At 42.1% G+C, this 16,349-nt stretch overlaps 1 protein-coding gene across 4 annotated transcripts in view; it reads left to right on the top strand.

The window, feature by feature from the left end:
* TRAPPC8 (trafficking protein particle complex subunit 8) overlaps positions 1-16,349 on the top strand; it is a 117,691-nt gene that overhangs the window by 63,190 nt on the left and 38,152 nt on the right. For all 4 annotated transcript variants that reach the window (XM_083187467.1, XM_083187468.1, XM_083187469.1 and 1 more), the window contains 5 exons: positions 8,224-8,448; positions 9,303-9,411; positions 12,071-12,265; positions 13,096-13,256; positions 14,165-14,239. In XM_083187467.1, the coding sequence (XP_083043593.1) occupies positions 8,224-8,448; positions 9,303-9,411; positions 12,071-12,265; positions 13,096-13,256; positions 14,165-14,239 (765 nt within the window). The remainder of the gene's footprint in view (positions 1-8,223; positions 8,449-9,302; positions 9,412-12,070; positions 12,266-13,095; positions 13,257-14,164; positions 14,240-16,349) is intronic.

A 16,349-nucleotide genomic window follows, 5' to 3' on the forward strand; every position in this document is an offset into this window, starting at 1 on the left:
ACATTTCACTCTTAATTCCCCCGGTCTGTGCAAGTGTGCTGCGTTACTCTGACAAGACTGGCTCACCTCAACTTTTTATAGTTTCCCTGTAACTGGACCATGGAGATGTCAATCATTTAATCAGGAGCCGAGCAGAGTGATTCACCATTCTGCAAGAGTCCCCAGTCCTTGCTTTTGGAGTAAAATACGCACTATAATGTAGCTTGCATTTATCTAATATAGATAATAAGAGTATGCATACAATCATAACATTTAATATTAGTGAAGTAATGGGGCCTACACATAAGGTGACACAGAGCGATCTGAGCTATGTAGATCGCTCCGCACACATCGCTGCACAGCAATGTGTCAGCGCTGTGAGTGATAAGGTTTGCAGTACCAGCAACCCAGCTTAAGACTGTCACACTTTTGAGAGGCTGCTGACCAATTTGTTTAATGTTTGGTGATTCTGGTGTGTTACCAGGGATTGTATTAAAGACTAACGCTTGACCATCTTTAAAGCCGTGTACACACGTGGCGAAACTTCTAAATGATTTGACGTCAAAGTCGCTTAGAAGGTTTGCCTGAATCGCCTCTTGTGTATACAGTGGTCGATAGCAATGCGTGGCCCCGCAGTGTCCAATCTGGTGTACACACTGGCTGCTGCTGGGGATGGTCGCCGGCTAATCTTCGGCAGTGATGTCATGATTTTAACTAAGCAAAATCGTCCAGCCTCCATCCTGTGTGTACACCCCTTAAGACTAGGAGTTTTATCTCTTCTAGATCAAATTCTACCCATTGTCTACTTCCCATGGGAATATCTGATTGCACTCATTGGGGGAAATTTACAAAGATGTGTATTCTACTTCACATGTGATGTTGCTATGGGCAACCAATCAGAATCTACATCTTATTTATTTAGCACCCTCTAGAAGATAGTAGACAGGATCTGATTGGTTTCCCATAGCAACATCACATGTGAAGTAGAATACACATCTTAGTAAATTTCCCCCATTATCTCACGCATTCATTATTGCAATAGTGTCCTTACTGGACTGGTTAGTATTGTGTCAATAGCAGTTGGACTAACTTGAAACAATGTTTCTTGGTTAATGCCTCTCAAGCAAATATATAGCTGGTGTTAATTAAGTTGCTTAATTAGCCGTCAGTATTCTTATACAGATGGGGCCACACATCAGAGCAGCTCCCATTGCGCCATCCGCTGTGCGACACCCTGCTCCAGAATGTGGTGCACGCATGTCAAGATGCTTGCACGCCCCATTTTTGGCAATGGACGTGCGTCAATGGTGTGTCCCCTGCCTGACCCCATCTGTATGCAGTTTAAAACTTGGATAAAAGGAAACTACCCCACTTCACTGTCACCTGGGACCGTGAATTAGGTGGGGAGGTCGGTGAAACCAACTGGGAAAAGATATTCTCCCTGACACACGCGTGCTCCCCGAATGTGGGCGCGCGCAAGACACAATACAAATTACTGTCCCGTTGGTACAGATGCCCGGATGCTCTCTCTAGGATGGGCACCGGGGTTCCCAATATTTGTTGGAGATGCTCAGGGGCTCCTGGCACCCCACTTCACATCTGGTGGCAGTGCCCCCTCATAGTACCCTTCTGGTCAGAGGTCTTCAAGCTTTCTAGGACTATATTAGGAGACCCAGTCCCTACGGACCCACTGTTCTGGTTGTTCCACCTCTCCCCTGCTCCTCTCTCAATATATAAAAAATCCCTGCTATGCCACTTAAATAATGCCGCTAAATCGGTAATACCGGTAAGGTGGCGATCCACATCTCCCCCAACGATCAAAGAATGGTGGACTTCTATGCGGATATGGAAGACATCCTGTCTTCAGCAGGCGATGGACAGGCCCAGTTCAGGGATACTTGGACCCGCTGGCTAGTCTTTCGGGACTCCAAGATCTATAAAGATATTATGGCGTCTCCAACCGTGTAGAACCCTCTCTCCTTATGCCTATATAGCTCTCAATCCCTCTGGTATTTGATGGTCCATTATCTCCCTATGGCCTATGTGTTTGTGGTATACTTGATAACCCCAACTTGAGTGACCCGGAGTGTTCCCCCTCCCCACCCCCTACCCCCTTCTCTCTCTGTCCCCCTCTACTCTTCCACTTTACAATTTATTCCCGAAATATATTGGTACGATTTTACTCGCAGATTGTTTGTCTGTATGACAGTGAAACTAAAGAATGTGCTTTTTGTACCTGTATTTAAAACCAATAAAAAATTTATTTGCAAAAAAAAAACTTGGATAAAAGGCAATATTTAATGTGCTCCACTGTTTATGTATCAAGACATTGCCCCCTGTGTCCGGCAGCCACAGGTGGCCTTCTGGGCTGCTGGTGCCTCAGATTAGTGCAGCCTCCGCTATTCCTGGGTAGCAGGGTGAAGAAAGACCAGCTGGTAGGGTTTGCTTCTCTGGATTGATGTGACCCTGCTTCTTTTTCTTAATCAGCGGCTTCCTCAGAATCCTAGAACTTTATTTGGTACTCTTTACCTAGAAGGGCGGCCATCGCGGGCATTGAATGCACTAAAAAATCGGGTGCGATGCGACCAACGCGATGCCCGCGATTTCCCATAGGGAACAATGTTAAATGTCTCAATTGACCCGATTTTCCTGTTCAATGCCTCAATTGACCCGATTTTTCCATAGGAAACAATGTTAAATGGCCCACAGAGGCCAAATAGGCACCCTGAAGTGTGAAATGGCCCCCACAATTGTTAACGCCACCCCACGATCAACGTGAACCCGAAGCAAGGCGAGCGGCGGCGGTACGCGTCCTACAACCTTTTCATACCCCCACTATCCACGTCGGCGTGGAGTTGAGAATAGAATAGTGTGGCGAGCCACCGAGCCCGAAGCGTGGCGAGCGCAGCGAGCCCCACGAGGGGACGCGGATACCTGTGAAGCCCGCGAAGGGACGCATTTACCTGTGAAGGTATCCGCGTCCCCTCGCGGGGCTCGCTGCGCTCACCACGCTTCGGGCTCGGTGGCTCGCTGCACTCGCCACACTATTCTATTCTCAACTCCACGCCGACGTGGATAGTGGGGGTATGAAAAGGTCGTAGGACGCGTACCGCCGCCCGCTCGCCACGCTTCGGGTTGACGTTGATCGTGGGGTGGCGTTAACAATTGTGGGGGCCATTTCACACTTCAGGGTGCCTATTTGGCCTCTGTGGGCCATTTAACATTGTTTCCTATGGAAAAATCGGGTCAATTGAGGCATTGAACAGGAAAATCGGGTCAATTGAGACATTTAACATTGTTCCCTATGGGAAATCGCGGGCATCGCGTCGGTCGCATCGCACGCCCGCGATGGCTGCGATTTTTTTACCTGCGATGACCACGATCAAAATCGTGGGCGCCGTGCTAGGTAAAGAGTACCCTTTATTTTCCTTTTATCTTTTGGAAAACATTCTTATGTACTTTTCCTCTAGATCTGAAAATGAAAGAACTATTTTTTTGTGTACACCAGGAATGAAACAGTCTGTTCACCCCCACTTAGGGTACTGGCAACCAGTTTCCAAACCATGTTTCTCTTCTCTTAAATGGACTGATTTGTCTTTGTTGGAGAGGATTCTGATATTAGTCTGTAAGAAAACAACTTGTCTCCACCTTTTAAACTGCAGATATGGCTTCTTTCACAGCGTGCAGACACAGATCTGACTTCCACTGAGTGCACTGTAGACTGGCGATAAGCAAGCTGCCAAACAGTAACTGACATTGTGCGGCCGATTAATCGAGACAGGTTTTTCATAAGATGATGCTGAGAATACTTTTTCTGCCTAAATGTATGTATAGGTGCCCTTACACGTGCCGATATGTGTGCTGTGCGTTTCCTACTTCATTTGTGCCGTGCGATTTTGGCACCTGTAGGTGATGCGATGCGATCTACTGTACTGTGGGTGCGATGTGATTTTAGCCTTTTTTTTTTTAGTTTATAGTTACCAAATGGACATCGCATCGCATGTACTACAAAACTGAGGGGATGTAGCACAAAAAGTACTGCCTGCAGATACTTTTTGTGCTATACAATATTATACCTGCGGGGACGCGCATCGCATCCCCGCAGGTACACGGTGTGATTTTAACTGATGCGATGCGTTTTGAACTTTAAAAGTTCAATACAACAATAATTACTGTACCCCAGCGAGTTACTGCAGAAGGTCATCACATCACATGTGTAGTCAGCAGACAGCACATACATGGCAGCATTGTGGAGGCACTAAAAGATGTGAGGAATCTAACATAACAGACTTCAACAGATTTTTCAGACTCCTTGAAGTTAGAGAAGTCGCGACCCCATGCTGAGAAGGTTAGGATCCACTTTGGGGTCAGAACCCACAGTTTGAGAACCGCTGCATTAGAGCATCCAGCCAGACATCACATCCTTTACGTAGACAGAAGAAAAAATTCCAAATTTCCTAAATAATTGTGTTATACTAATAGAACCTGCTGACAAATCGCATCACAATAGCAGAAAGTCAATCAATCTGGTGGCGTGTTTGGATGTGGAAATTCAGTCATATTTATTCAGCCTACGATTTGACTCCTATGTACCAAATGCCTAATAAGTGAAGCTTATCGTAGTTTAACCCCCATTGGTTTACACCTCTTCAAATGGTGTAAACCACTTTATAATCATCCTCACAGGTGAGGGATCTTCCAATCCCTCTCCCACAGCATCAGTCTGGTTGCGATTCCAGGGATGTGACTCAGAGAGATGGCCGTTATTGCTCCCGCTGTCCCTGCTAGTTAACTTTACTCCAAATGGAAATGTGCCGTATTTAGGGGGTATTCAATCTTGGACGTTCTTTCAGCCGGCAGAAATAGTGGCGGCCTATTCAATGCTGCAGTTTCCGACAGCATTGAAAGCAGATTTTGATAAAACAGATCTGACTTCGGAGACGGCCACGGATTGTCGAATTCACGGCCGTTCTTTGACAACCTGCAGCCTTTTTTTTTCGTCGACACGCCCACTTTTCAACACTCGATTGCCGTAAGATTGAATTCCGGCTGTCGAGCTAAGTGAAAATGGCACAGGATTCTGACTGTCGGGACATTCTGACAGTCAGCAGCCGGGATTGAATATTACAGCTTTATGTAGGCTCCTCTCTCTCTCATTCCTAATTTCAGTCCACCTGCTCATGTTTTCATGATTTCTTTAATGCACAGGAGCCAGTCTGCTTGTCTGGGTCAGTCATTATACTACCTGTTTCCACAGACAGAAATCCTCAAAACATGAGCTGTTGGGGGTGTGCGAGAACTGGAATTGAGAAACACTGCATCATATACACACAAGAACAAGACTCCGTCATGAACACATTTTAGAAGGGAAGACCCCATTGTTTGCTCAGAGAGCAGTGTAAGAAACACTCATGATTATCATTTTATTTTCTATACAAAGTCTACACGGACCTTTAAAAACCTTATGTAGTAAGCACGTCCCAGTCTGATTCTATTCCATGCCTGCAGAACACTAGATTCTGAGAGGTGGTGAGGGGCTTTGAAGCAGAGGGATGGGCTGTTCCAGTGTTAAAGATGGATGTTTTCAGATTCCTGTCTGCCTCTGGTGTATAAACAAAGAAAAAGGATTGCATTGTATCGAAGTTAACAAACATGTATATAATGCGATGCTCTGTAGAGCTAGAGGAGGAGGGTGTATTAGCAATACCTATTTTACGTTTATAATATTTTGCTGCGCAATTGGCTCAGTTCACGCTCTGAGATTATTGGAATCTTCCCGTGGCCCTCCTAGACAGGGCAGCTCTCATGCTGTAATCATTTTTGTTAGCCCGTACATCCCTATTGTCTCTTGTCCCCCTGTTACAGCAGAGTTTGGATTGCAGTTGGTAGCGTTGTGGTTGATATTCCTATATGGAACAATCAAGGAATGATGTACTCTGGAGGGTGGTTTGGGCTGGGATTGCCTTGAATTACAGTGATAGGGGAATTATTTAATGAGGGGGTTTATCATTCATTAGAGTCTTTGGCTAACACTTATAGTGCTGCCAGACATTTATTACCGGTATCTTCAACTCCACCATGCCGTAAATGCGCAGTGGAGGTGTGGGAGTCTGGGAGTCCCCTGTTCACATGCCGCACCACAAAACCATTTCCATTCTGTTTCCATTTACTTTCTCCTTCTCTGTATCAGATAGTCTGAGTGTATTGCGCTTGAAATGGGTGACTGATTTAAGAGAAATTGATGATGACTGAGACTATATAATCAGCTCGCCTATGTGTGCCAGTACTTACGCCAGGTTTCAACAAATTAAACTATATATCCTACATAGAGTTTTTTGGACTCCGAGCAGGTTACTTCATATTGGTGGCCGGTCATCAGATTCCTGCCCCAAATGCTCATCTATTTTAACTGATTTCTGGCACCTATTGTGGCAATGCCCTAGATTGGCTGCCTTCTAAGAAGTGGTGACTGCCAGTATTGGTAGTACAGTTATTTCTGTTCCTCTTATGTCCTCCCATGTGTGTATCTTCAGTTTAGAATTGGAGGAGTCTCTCTACATATTTACGGTTATATATAACTTACATTAGCCCGCCTGTGTATTGCATGTTCTTGGATGAGCCCCGAACTGCCTTCCTATTTATCTTGGGTTATATTAGTTAACATCACCATTTCACATTAACATTTTATGTATGCCAAACGTAAGTGTGCAAAACATTATGACCGGGTATGGGGGGGACTCACAACTCTCTTGCTTAGGATACTTAATATGCATTTTAATTGCTAGTTGCTGTATGCTATTACTGCATCTTCAGAATATTGTATAATGGATGTCCATCGACAGTTGTATTTCTTGTTATTCGACTCTCCTTTTATGTATAATGCATTCTAAAGGTGTGTACACACGGCAGATACTGCCGTGAGATGCGAGTCCCGGCGTGATCAGATCGCATCGGGACCCGCATCTCACGGCATGCCAGAGGGGCACAATTTACACTATATAGTGCAGATCTGCACTATATAGTGTTGCCTGCCCTCTCTATCTGGCTGCCGATATGCGCTCACACGGGAGCGTGCAGCGCATCGGGCTCGCAAGCCCTAAAAAAGCATGCGATTTGGCTTCCGATGTTCTCTATATCGGGAACATCGGAAGCCAAATATAACCATGTGTACACACTATAAAGGTTGCTAGTTTGTTGTTTGTTTTTCATATTTTTTCTCATTCGAAAAACAATAAAAATATACCTGATTTAAAATAAAAAAAAATTCAGTTAATGCAAATTTGGGTACTTGTTTCCTAGCAGGGTGCCCAGATTTGTTACGTATGCAAACGTAGTGAAATCGCATCTCATTGCATTGTATGGTACGTTTTTACTGTGCGATGCGGTATTTCCTTGTACAAGCACCCATGCCATGAGATGTGATGGGTGCTTACAATGAGATGTGATGGGTGCTTACAATGAGATGTGATGCTATGTGACGTGATGTGTGCATAGTATGTGATGTGATGGCCTATGCCATTTTTTAGCGTCAACCCCAGTATCCATACCAACCCACAAGCATGGTGAGTGGCGGCGGAACACGTCCTCTGACCTTTTCATACCCCCACTATCCATGTCGGCGTGGAGTTGATTTTAGATAGTGTGGCGAGCGCAGCGAGCGGACGCGGATTACTTTACATGTATTCCGCGTCCCCTCGTGGGGCTCGCTGCACTCTCCACACTTCGGGCTGATCTAAAATCAACTCCACACCGACGTAGATAGTGGGGTATGCAAAGGTCGGAGGACACGTTCCGCCGCCCCTTGCAGGGCTAGCTGCGCTCACCACGCTTCGGGGTGACGTGGATACTGGGGTTGACCCTAAACAATGGCATAGGTGCAGGTGCTTACAATTGTAAGCACCCATCACATCATATCACATCACATACTATGCACACATCACATAGCTTCACATCTCATTGTAAGCACCCATCACATCTCATGTCATGGGTGCTTGTACAATTAAATATCGCATCGCATTTGGTGCCATGCGATCCTATGCGATATTTCATTGTATAAGCACTCCTGTGCAGTTAACATGAACATCGCATCGCACAGCACTATAGACGGTACACGATGCAATTTTCCTACGCAGGATAGAACACTAAGCTATTTGCTTAGTGGGCGCCCTCCTAGGAAACAAATTTGCTATAGTTTGTTTTTGTGCCTTGTGACCTTTTCTCATATGCTTTTTGTCTCTTACCCAGAAAAAACACTCCTTGAGATGTTATTGCCAGGCAATGCAAGTATACAAAGGGAAAGGCTGGTCGTTAGCTGAGGACCACATTAACTTTTTCATTGGTCGTCAGTCAGTTACACTGCGCCAACTGGACAATGCCGTCTCTGCCTTCAGGCATGTTTTAATTAATGACAGCAAACAACCAGCACTGCAACAAGGGACCTTTCTCAGAGAGTATCTATATGTGTATAAGGTAAGCATTTTGGACATGAACTTCTAGGGTTCCAATATTCATGAATATTAAAGAACTTGTAATATCACTAAAGCATAAATCACTCTGGGGTAGTTGTATGAAGCAGAGATATGGGACTTTATCACCAGCCAATCAGCTCCTGACTGTAAAGTTACAGGCTGTGTTAAAAAGGGACAGTTAGAAGCTGATTGGCCAGTGATAAAATACTTCTCCTCCCTTATCTCTGCTTCATGCATCTACCCCTCTGCCACTGTAGAAAGTTAGAATAAAGCTTAGGGAGGAATAGCGTAGAAAGACCATTAAAACTCCACACGAGGGCAGGAGGTATGGTAATTGGAAGTCCACTTTGTCAATCATTTTATTTTGAAATATGCTGGATATCTGTGATCATTGCTGTACACGCAACAGGCTTTCATTATTCAAATTGTACTCGAAAAATAATTTATTATTATTTATTATAAGTTATTTGTATAGCCCACACATCACACTGCAGTGCTTTCTGAGAATATTTGAATATTCACATCAGTCCCTGCCCCAGTGGAGCTTACAATCTATATTCTCGGCCACATGTACACGAACACACATTCATTCTAGGGTTAATTTGTTGGCAGACCATTATCCTACCGGTATTACAAATGGTTGCGGGCTGCCATGGTACGTGTACGTGTTACGGTACCGCTACTATACTCTGCAGAACGCAGCATCAAAGCGAATGGCCACATTTGAATAAGTGAATTTTGGCTCACTACACCTGTGATATGTGAGGCAACATCTGGAGAACTACAAAATTGTTCAATCACCTTTGTTCATCATTTTAATATGTAACCATACGGGTGCATTTTCCTTCTCCACAGAATGTATGTCAACAGTCTCCAGATAGTCCTTTACCTCAGCTTCCTTTACCGTACATCAATAGTTCCGAGACTCGAGTGTTCTTTGGTCATGATAGGCGACCGGCTGAAGGTCAGTATATACTAGAGTTATCCATTTGCATTATCTAAATCTCCAGATAACAAATGACAACATGAGAACATATTTTACTATTCTAAATGAACCTGGAGCTTTCTCTGTGACTTAAATAATTATTATATTGGCATGGCCCCCGCTACGTCTCTGACGTTATCGGCAAGTGTGTACACACTTGCCAGGGAACCCGGCATTGGCAAGTGTGTACACTTAAAATTGCGCTGGGAACACATGGCATAATGTGTATCCAGCATATAAGGTAATCAATTGTTTTATCAATGTTAATCTATGTAGTTTTATTTTTTTTTTTTTTTCTTGAATTTGTGATGAATATTTGCTTGGTAATTAGATTTTTATTTTCTTTTATTTAGAATTTTTATGTCTTTCTTTTTTTAATGTTTTTTTTCTGCAAAACCTTTATTTTGAGACTACAATGCAATAGAACTATGTTGCAGGAAGGTGCTCTTCTAGACAAGATACAACACAGTTCCCCAGCACCTTTTCAATTTATAAAGTAAATTGAAAAGGTGATAAATTACGTCTTTACTGAGATAAGGCAACTCTGTTTAGCCTTGTTTTACATCAAGAAAACATACATAGAGAAGTATAATATATTTTGGCTAGACCATATGGCACTTTAGTAAGAAATAAGAAGACATATACTTCACATATTAGACTTCTTTTTCTTTTTTCCCCAAGAAGAATATTGATGGGACCTGTAAATAGAATGTAGAATAGCCCCCCCAACACACACACACACACACACACACACACACACACACACACACACACACACACACACACGATGTATCAATTGGATGTGACTTCTCCCCTCAGAGAAATTTTTTTAGGGCAGGGTGCTTCTTACTACCTTTGGAGTGTGTGTATGGGTGCGGCACCCTGCAAAAGATAAAAAACTAGATAAGATGCATAGTGTATGGGGGCCTTAACACTGATAAAATATTCAGATAGTGTAAAACTGATAAAAAATGTTGATTAATGATGAGGTCATTCCAGATCAGTTTGCCAAACTACGGTTGAAATGGGAAATAGATCTGGGGTCTCTTTCAAATGAACAATGGGCACAAATACTAGGATCATTAAGGCACACTTCTCCGAATATTAGATTCAGACAAACCTTTTTCTGTATTCTTCATAGAGCCTACCGGACTCCGGTATTTCTTCAACGGGTAGGGTTTATAGATAATTCAAGCTGCCCTAGGTGTAAGAGTGACAATGCGGGGTTTTGGCATATGTTATGGTTATGTCCGAGTATACTTGGCTTTTGGGAGGCAGTGTGGAGAGACATACAATCTACAGTTCCATCACTCCCTACTATCAATCCACTGACTTGTTTATATGCTGTTGATTTGGAAAAGTCACACTCGGCAGCTGTATATGAATATGTATTATGTCTTCCTACATTAGCTAAAGTAATAATAGCGAGAGTATGGTACTCCTCAGATACCCCTAGCTTATATAAATGGAGGGTACTGGTCAATGAAGTTGCTCGACATGAACGGTTTATGTTTAAAATTCGTGGAGCCATCCATAAATATCAGGAAAAGTGGGATAGATGGTGTACATCAAGATTAAGTAGGGAGGTGCAAGATTAGTTGGTGTCTAGATAGTAGAAGGTACAGGTATACAAAAAGATATTATGGAATTCTGTACATGATCATGAAAGTAGACTATAGTAATCTCTATGAATGGAGGAGATTATAAGAGGAACTATTATTAATACACGTGGCCTATGGATATACATATAGAAGTGAGAAGGGAGTCAAAATGAGTAAGATTAATGATGGGGAGGAAAGAGAAAGGGAAGAAGAAAGGGAAAAAGACAACTGACAATGGATGAAAACTGTAATGTTGGCAAGTAAAGAAAGATTTTTTTTTTCTCTTACTATATGACATTAAGAACTACGGTATGCAGAGCCTTGGCTTAATGGTCCATGACACAATAGGATAAGGAAAGAATAGGATGGGAGGGTAAGAGGGAGGGGGGATATATAAGTATAGCAGGGGCACATAAAACTCACACATAGTAAGCACATTTACATACTCTTTATGTAAATAAATTGTAGATTAGTTGGTATTGCATATACATGGTACAAACAACTACACTAAATAGATTAAAATACACGGTCATTAGCTAAGAACCACAACACGCCTTTTTTTTTTATTTTATTTTTTATTTATCTTTTATATATATACATAGGGACACAAAATTGACACATAGTAAACAAATAGTAGACAATTTGGCATCTACACTGTGTGTATATGGCACAAACGAGTACACTAAATAGATTATAAGAAACATTTAGTAATTAAGAATCACAACACATCAATAATTGTCACATTTTATCTTTTTTTTATTATTATTTTTTTTTTTTTTCCTATTTCGTTGTGTGAAATATTGAAATCTGTACTATTGAAAAGATTCAATAGTTTCTTTACGCCAGGCTGAGCCTATTATGTACCCATTCTTGTAAAACGTGGTAAATTTATGTTATGTTGTATGTTAGTGATTTTGTTGTTAATTGTTTGTATATTGTTTTGTATTTTAAATGTATGGAAAACAATAAAAAAAGGATAAAAAAAAAAACTGATAAAAATGTTATTTTTTTCCAGTAATATTTTTATTGCTTTACAGGTGAAAAGCAAGCAGCCACTCATGTAAGTCTTGACCAGGAGTATGATGGCGACTCCTTACAGCTGTGGAAGGAGCTAGAAGAACAGGCGGTAGCTGTAATTAATAGAGGTGTCCTTCCTCCCAACTTTCAGCCAACTCAGTATTGCTTAAATAGCATTTCTGATAACTCCAAGTTTCCTCTGGCTGTTGTACAAGGTAATGTGGGAGTTCTGCTTACTGAAGTGAAGGGAAAGCAATCATTGTTTTTATATAAAGTCTTTATGGTTATTTAAATACCAATTTCATCTATGCTACCTGTACTGTGTGTATTTAACATTAAGGGAATACAACGAATGTTAATGAAACATAAAAAATCAAAGCCAAGTGTGAGTCTCTGGGTCACTACTACTGTGGTCATATATTTGCACGTACTGTACGATTACACAGTTTTCTGCTCCATTGGGGTCTATTCAATGCCGTGGGTGAGCGGTGACAGCGAGCAGGGCTTCCTGCTCGCTGTCACCACTCACCCTGTCAGTATTCAACTCACAACCCTCATACGCCAATTCCCCCTCGCTCCGTTTTTTGAGCGAGGGGGAATCGGCGTATGCGGCTGCAGAAGCAGCGAGACTCGCGGCTAAATACAGTGTGTTCGCTGCATTAGGCGCGGGTCTCGCTGTTTGGGGGAATCCTCGCCGTCCTATGACGGCGAGGATTCCCCCGGAATGCTGAATAGGGCGAGCGGCCGGCAAGGGGGTTAAACAGCGAGGATCGCTGGTTTTCTGCGATCCTCGCTGTTTATCCCCCTCGCCGTACCGCTTGCCGCAGCATTGAATGCTACCCATTGAGTGAACATTGGCCATTGTATGTATGCAAATGTGAATTAGGCCACAGTGCGAAACAAGCAAGACTCCTTGTGCATATACAGATGTGCATTCAAATAAGCAATCGGCCCATTTATAAAGGATTTCCCCATTTTATGTTGTGAATGTATAATGTCGTCTTTTGCATTTGAAGTGTAACAAAGACTATTTCTGTTTTAACAGAGCCAATAACTGTGGAGGTGTCCTTCAAGAACCCACTAAAGGTTCCACTTTTATTAACCGACTTATCTCTCCTGTGGAAATTTCAGCAGAAAGACTTCAGTGAAAAGGATAATGAAGATTTGAAAGAACCAATCAGTAATGAAAAGGATCTGCTCTCAAAGGTTTTATAGATTATGACTATCTAATGTTACTTTGTGTCATTACCGCTGGTATTAGGCATATTAGATATTGCTATTTTTAGGGGTTTTAATCCATGGGATTTTTCAGCTGTTGGGAAATTTGTCACGGGCGGAAAACGTGGATCAGCAACCCTTTCGATTATTTTCTGCCGATGAAGATTCAACTTTTTCCTAAGGTTGAAACTGCGTTGGCGGAAAAAAACTGCTGAAAACTGCCGCATTGAATAGATTTTTCCGAATTGTTCGCCTAGCTGAAAGTCGCTTTCACGTTTTATCTAAATATTTGATCTAACTCGAATCTATAATCCTTTGATTTGGTTTGGTTATGTGGCATTTACAGAACGGGATGCATGTGAAAACAAAATATTCTGCTTGTTGCCGCTTATGTTTATAGAATAGGTAAAACATAAGGTGTGGCCTATGGGTATCCAGATTGACTCTAGGTCGACCACTATTGGTCGACAGGGTCAAAAGGTTGTCATGGAAAAAGGTTGACGTGCATTTTTTGTACTAAATTTTGAGCCAACAAGTGGCGACAGGCGGTATTTCATACCCTACCGTCCACTACGGTATGGAGGGAGTATGTAATAGTGTGCCAAGAACAGCGAGGCCCCGAGCCCGAAGCATGGCGCGTGGTACGCTTACAGTGTCCATGTCTACCTATGTCGACATAGATCCCCTAAATAACATGAAAAATCATGTCGACCGTTGGACCCTGTCGACCTTTTAAATGTCGATCATTTCACCCTGTTAACCTTGTGACTGTTGACCATATGATTGTAGATCTAATATACCATAACCGGCCTATGTGAGTAAGAAGTAATGTGTGAGATGAGTAAGACCCTGTTCGTTGGTCCCCTAATTTGCTCAAATTAATTTTTCTCGTTCAGGGAAAAAGTTTCAGTGATATAATTGGCACAGAAGATATAAGTGAGTTTTTAATTAACAATGAAGAAACAAAAATAGTAAGTATGTTGTTTTTAAATCTGTGTGATGTTTTTCCAGACTATTTCAATATTGCAAAAACTGATTTTTGTTATGGGATTGATATGAATTGAAATATCTCTCATCTGGACTGTATATGTAGCGTTAGTTCATGTTACACTGCCGGCCATTCATTTCAATACACCACCGTAATTAATGGTTTCCACACATAAATGAGTCAAACTACTATTGTAAAACTCTTCACTCTCATTCATATCCTATCAGCATCTTGTTGTAAAATACTCGATATTCATAACTTGCTAGATAACGAGGTTTACAACATAACTATGTATGATCCCTAGAACTGTTTGAAACGCGTGAAAAAAGTAGATGGCAAAGGTTCCAAGCAACCCCACAGATCTGCGCTGCGCTTTTGAAAACACAAGAGAAAAGCATGTCAGTCACTACTGTGAAGCATCACCTCAAAGCCACAGGGTTAAAGGGGTATGTAGCAGCCCGTAAACCATTGCTTAGGCCCTTTATCAAAAATAATTTACTCTGGACTAAAGCGCACAAGGACTGGTCATCTGACCAATGGAAGAAGGTTCTTTTGATCGTCGGGTTTCAGACAAGTGCATGCATTGAGCCTACAGTGAAGCATTGGTAGGTGCTATCATGGTCTGGGGCTGTTTTGGAAATGGATGTGTTTGGGATATGGTGAAAATAGAGTGAAACATGGACTCAAAGCACTATCACTGCATCTTCCAAAGTTACGCCAATCCCTCTGGCACATGCCTTATTGGCTGTGGATTCATCCCTACAGCAGATAATGACCACAAACATGAATAAAAAAATACTGGGCCCTATGCGGGGTCATATTGAGGTGCACTAACACCATCTGTCTATACAATTTAAGCCGTTGCTTATGAAACAGGTCAGCCCAACCTGTATGAAAAGCCAAACAGAAAAGCAGTAAAAGCAGAGCAATTAAATAATAAAATAGATTGAATTGACTTCACAATTTAATAATTAATATAGCAAGGTAAAAACAATACATATTTATTATACTACAGGATATCAATAGGTCAAAATCCCGACAGGGTAAAAATCCCGAATGGGTCATAATACCGACAAGGACAAAATACGACATTTAAAATTCCAACAAGGTAAAAATACCGACATATAGAATGTACAGGTGAAACAGTTAACATGACTTTTGGTCGACGGGTCGCGAGGTCGACATGGGTTTTTTCACTGTTTTTTGACCCGACATGTGCCGACAGGCGGTATTTCATGCCCTACCATCCACTAGGGCATGGTGGGAGAATAATATAGTGTGCTGAGCGCAGTGAGGCACCGTGCCCGAAGCATACCGAGCGATGCGAGGGGCTGCAGTTCACTTCCAACTGTGGCCATGTCGACTGTGTCGACAAACTGAAAAAACTCATGTTCACCTCGCGACCTGTCAACCGAAAGTCATGTTGACTGTTTCACCTGTACATTCTATATGTCGGGATATTGACCCTGTCGGGATATTGACTGTCAGGATTTCATACCGAATCCATCAATAGATGCGATTGCAATATTACATTTTAGCTCATCAATTGTAGTTGGTAGATGTGTCCGTTTCTATCATGCCTTGTATTGGGATAGGAGATCTTACGGATCTTACTCTCATGTGATGTGGATGAAATGAATGGTCCATATTCTAGAGAAGCTGTATTCCAAGTCCCTTTATGATATGGGCAAATGGTTGGTGTGGCTATTTGCAGATGTTTGCAGTAAAATATACACAGTCCAAAGTTTCCAAGGCTGGTTCGGACAGGATGATGTGGTGATAATGATGAGCTGGACTGAAATTTAAATCCGCTGACGAGTTTCACCGTTGATCTTTTTCTAAAGCTTTACAGCGAAACGCCTGTAGCTAGTATTCCCTTAGTGCGTGCTGCTAAGGGCGGGTACTTTAATGAAAGCTAAATTTAAGTAAATCATCTTTTCAGTTGTTTTGAAAACCTTGTCAATTATATAAATTGTGATTTCTCCACTTCAATAAATATTAATTTATCACAAAATAGCTTTTTACTTGTGTCCCTCACTGGAAACAAAATCACAAATATGGTGGTGTATTGAAATTAATGGCCGGTAGTGTAG

The sequence above is a fragment of the Crinia signifera genome, chromosome 5, assembly GCF_055691185.1.
Source record: "Crinia signifera chromosome 5, ASM5569118v1, whole genome shotgun sequence".
Lineage (NCBI taxonomy): Eukaryota > Metazoa > Chordata > Amphibia > Anura > Myobatrachidae > Crinia > Crinia signifera.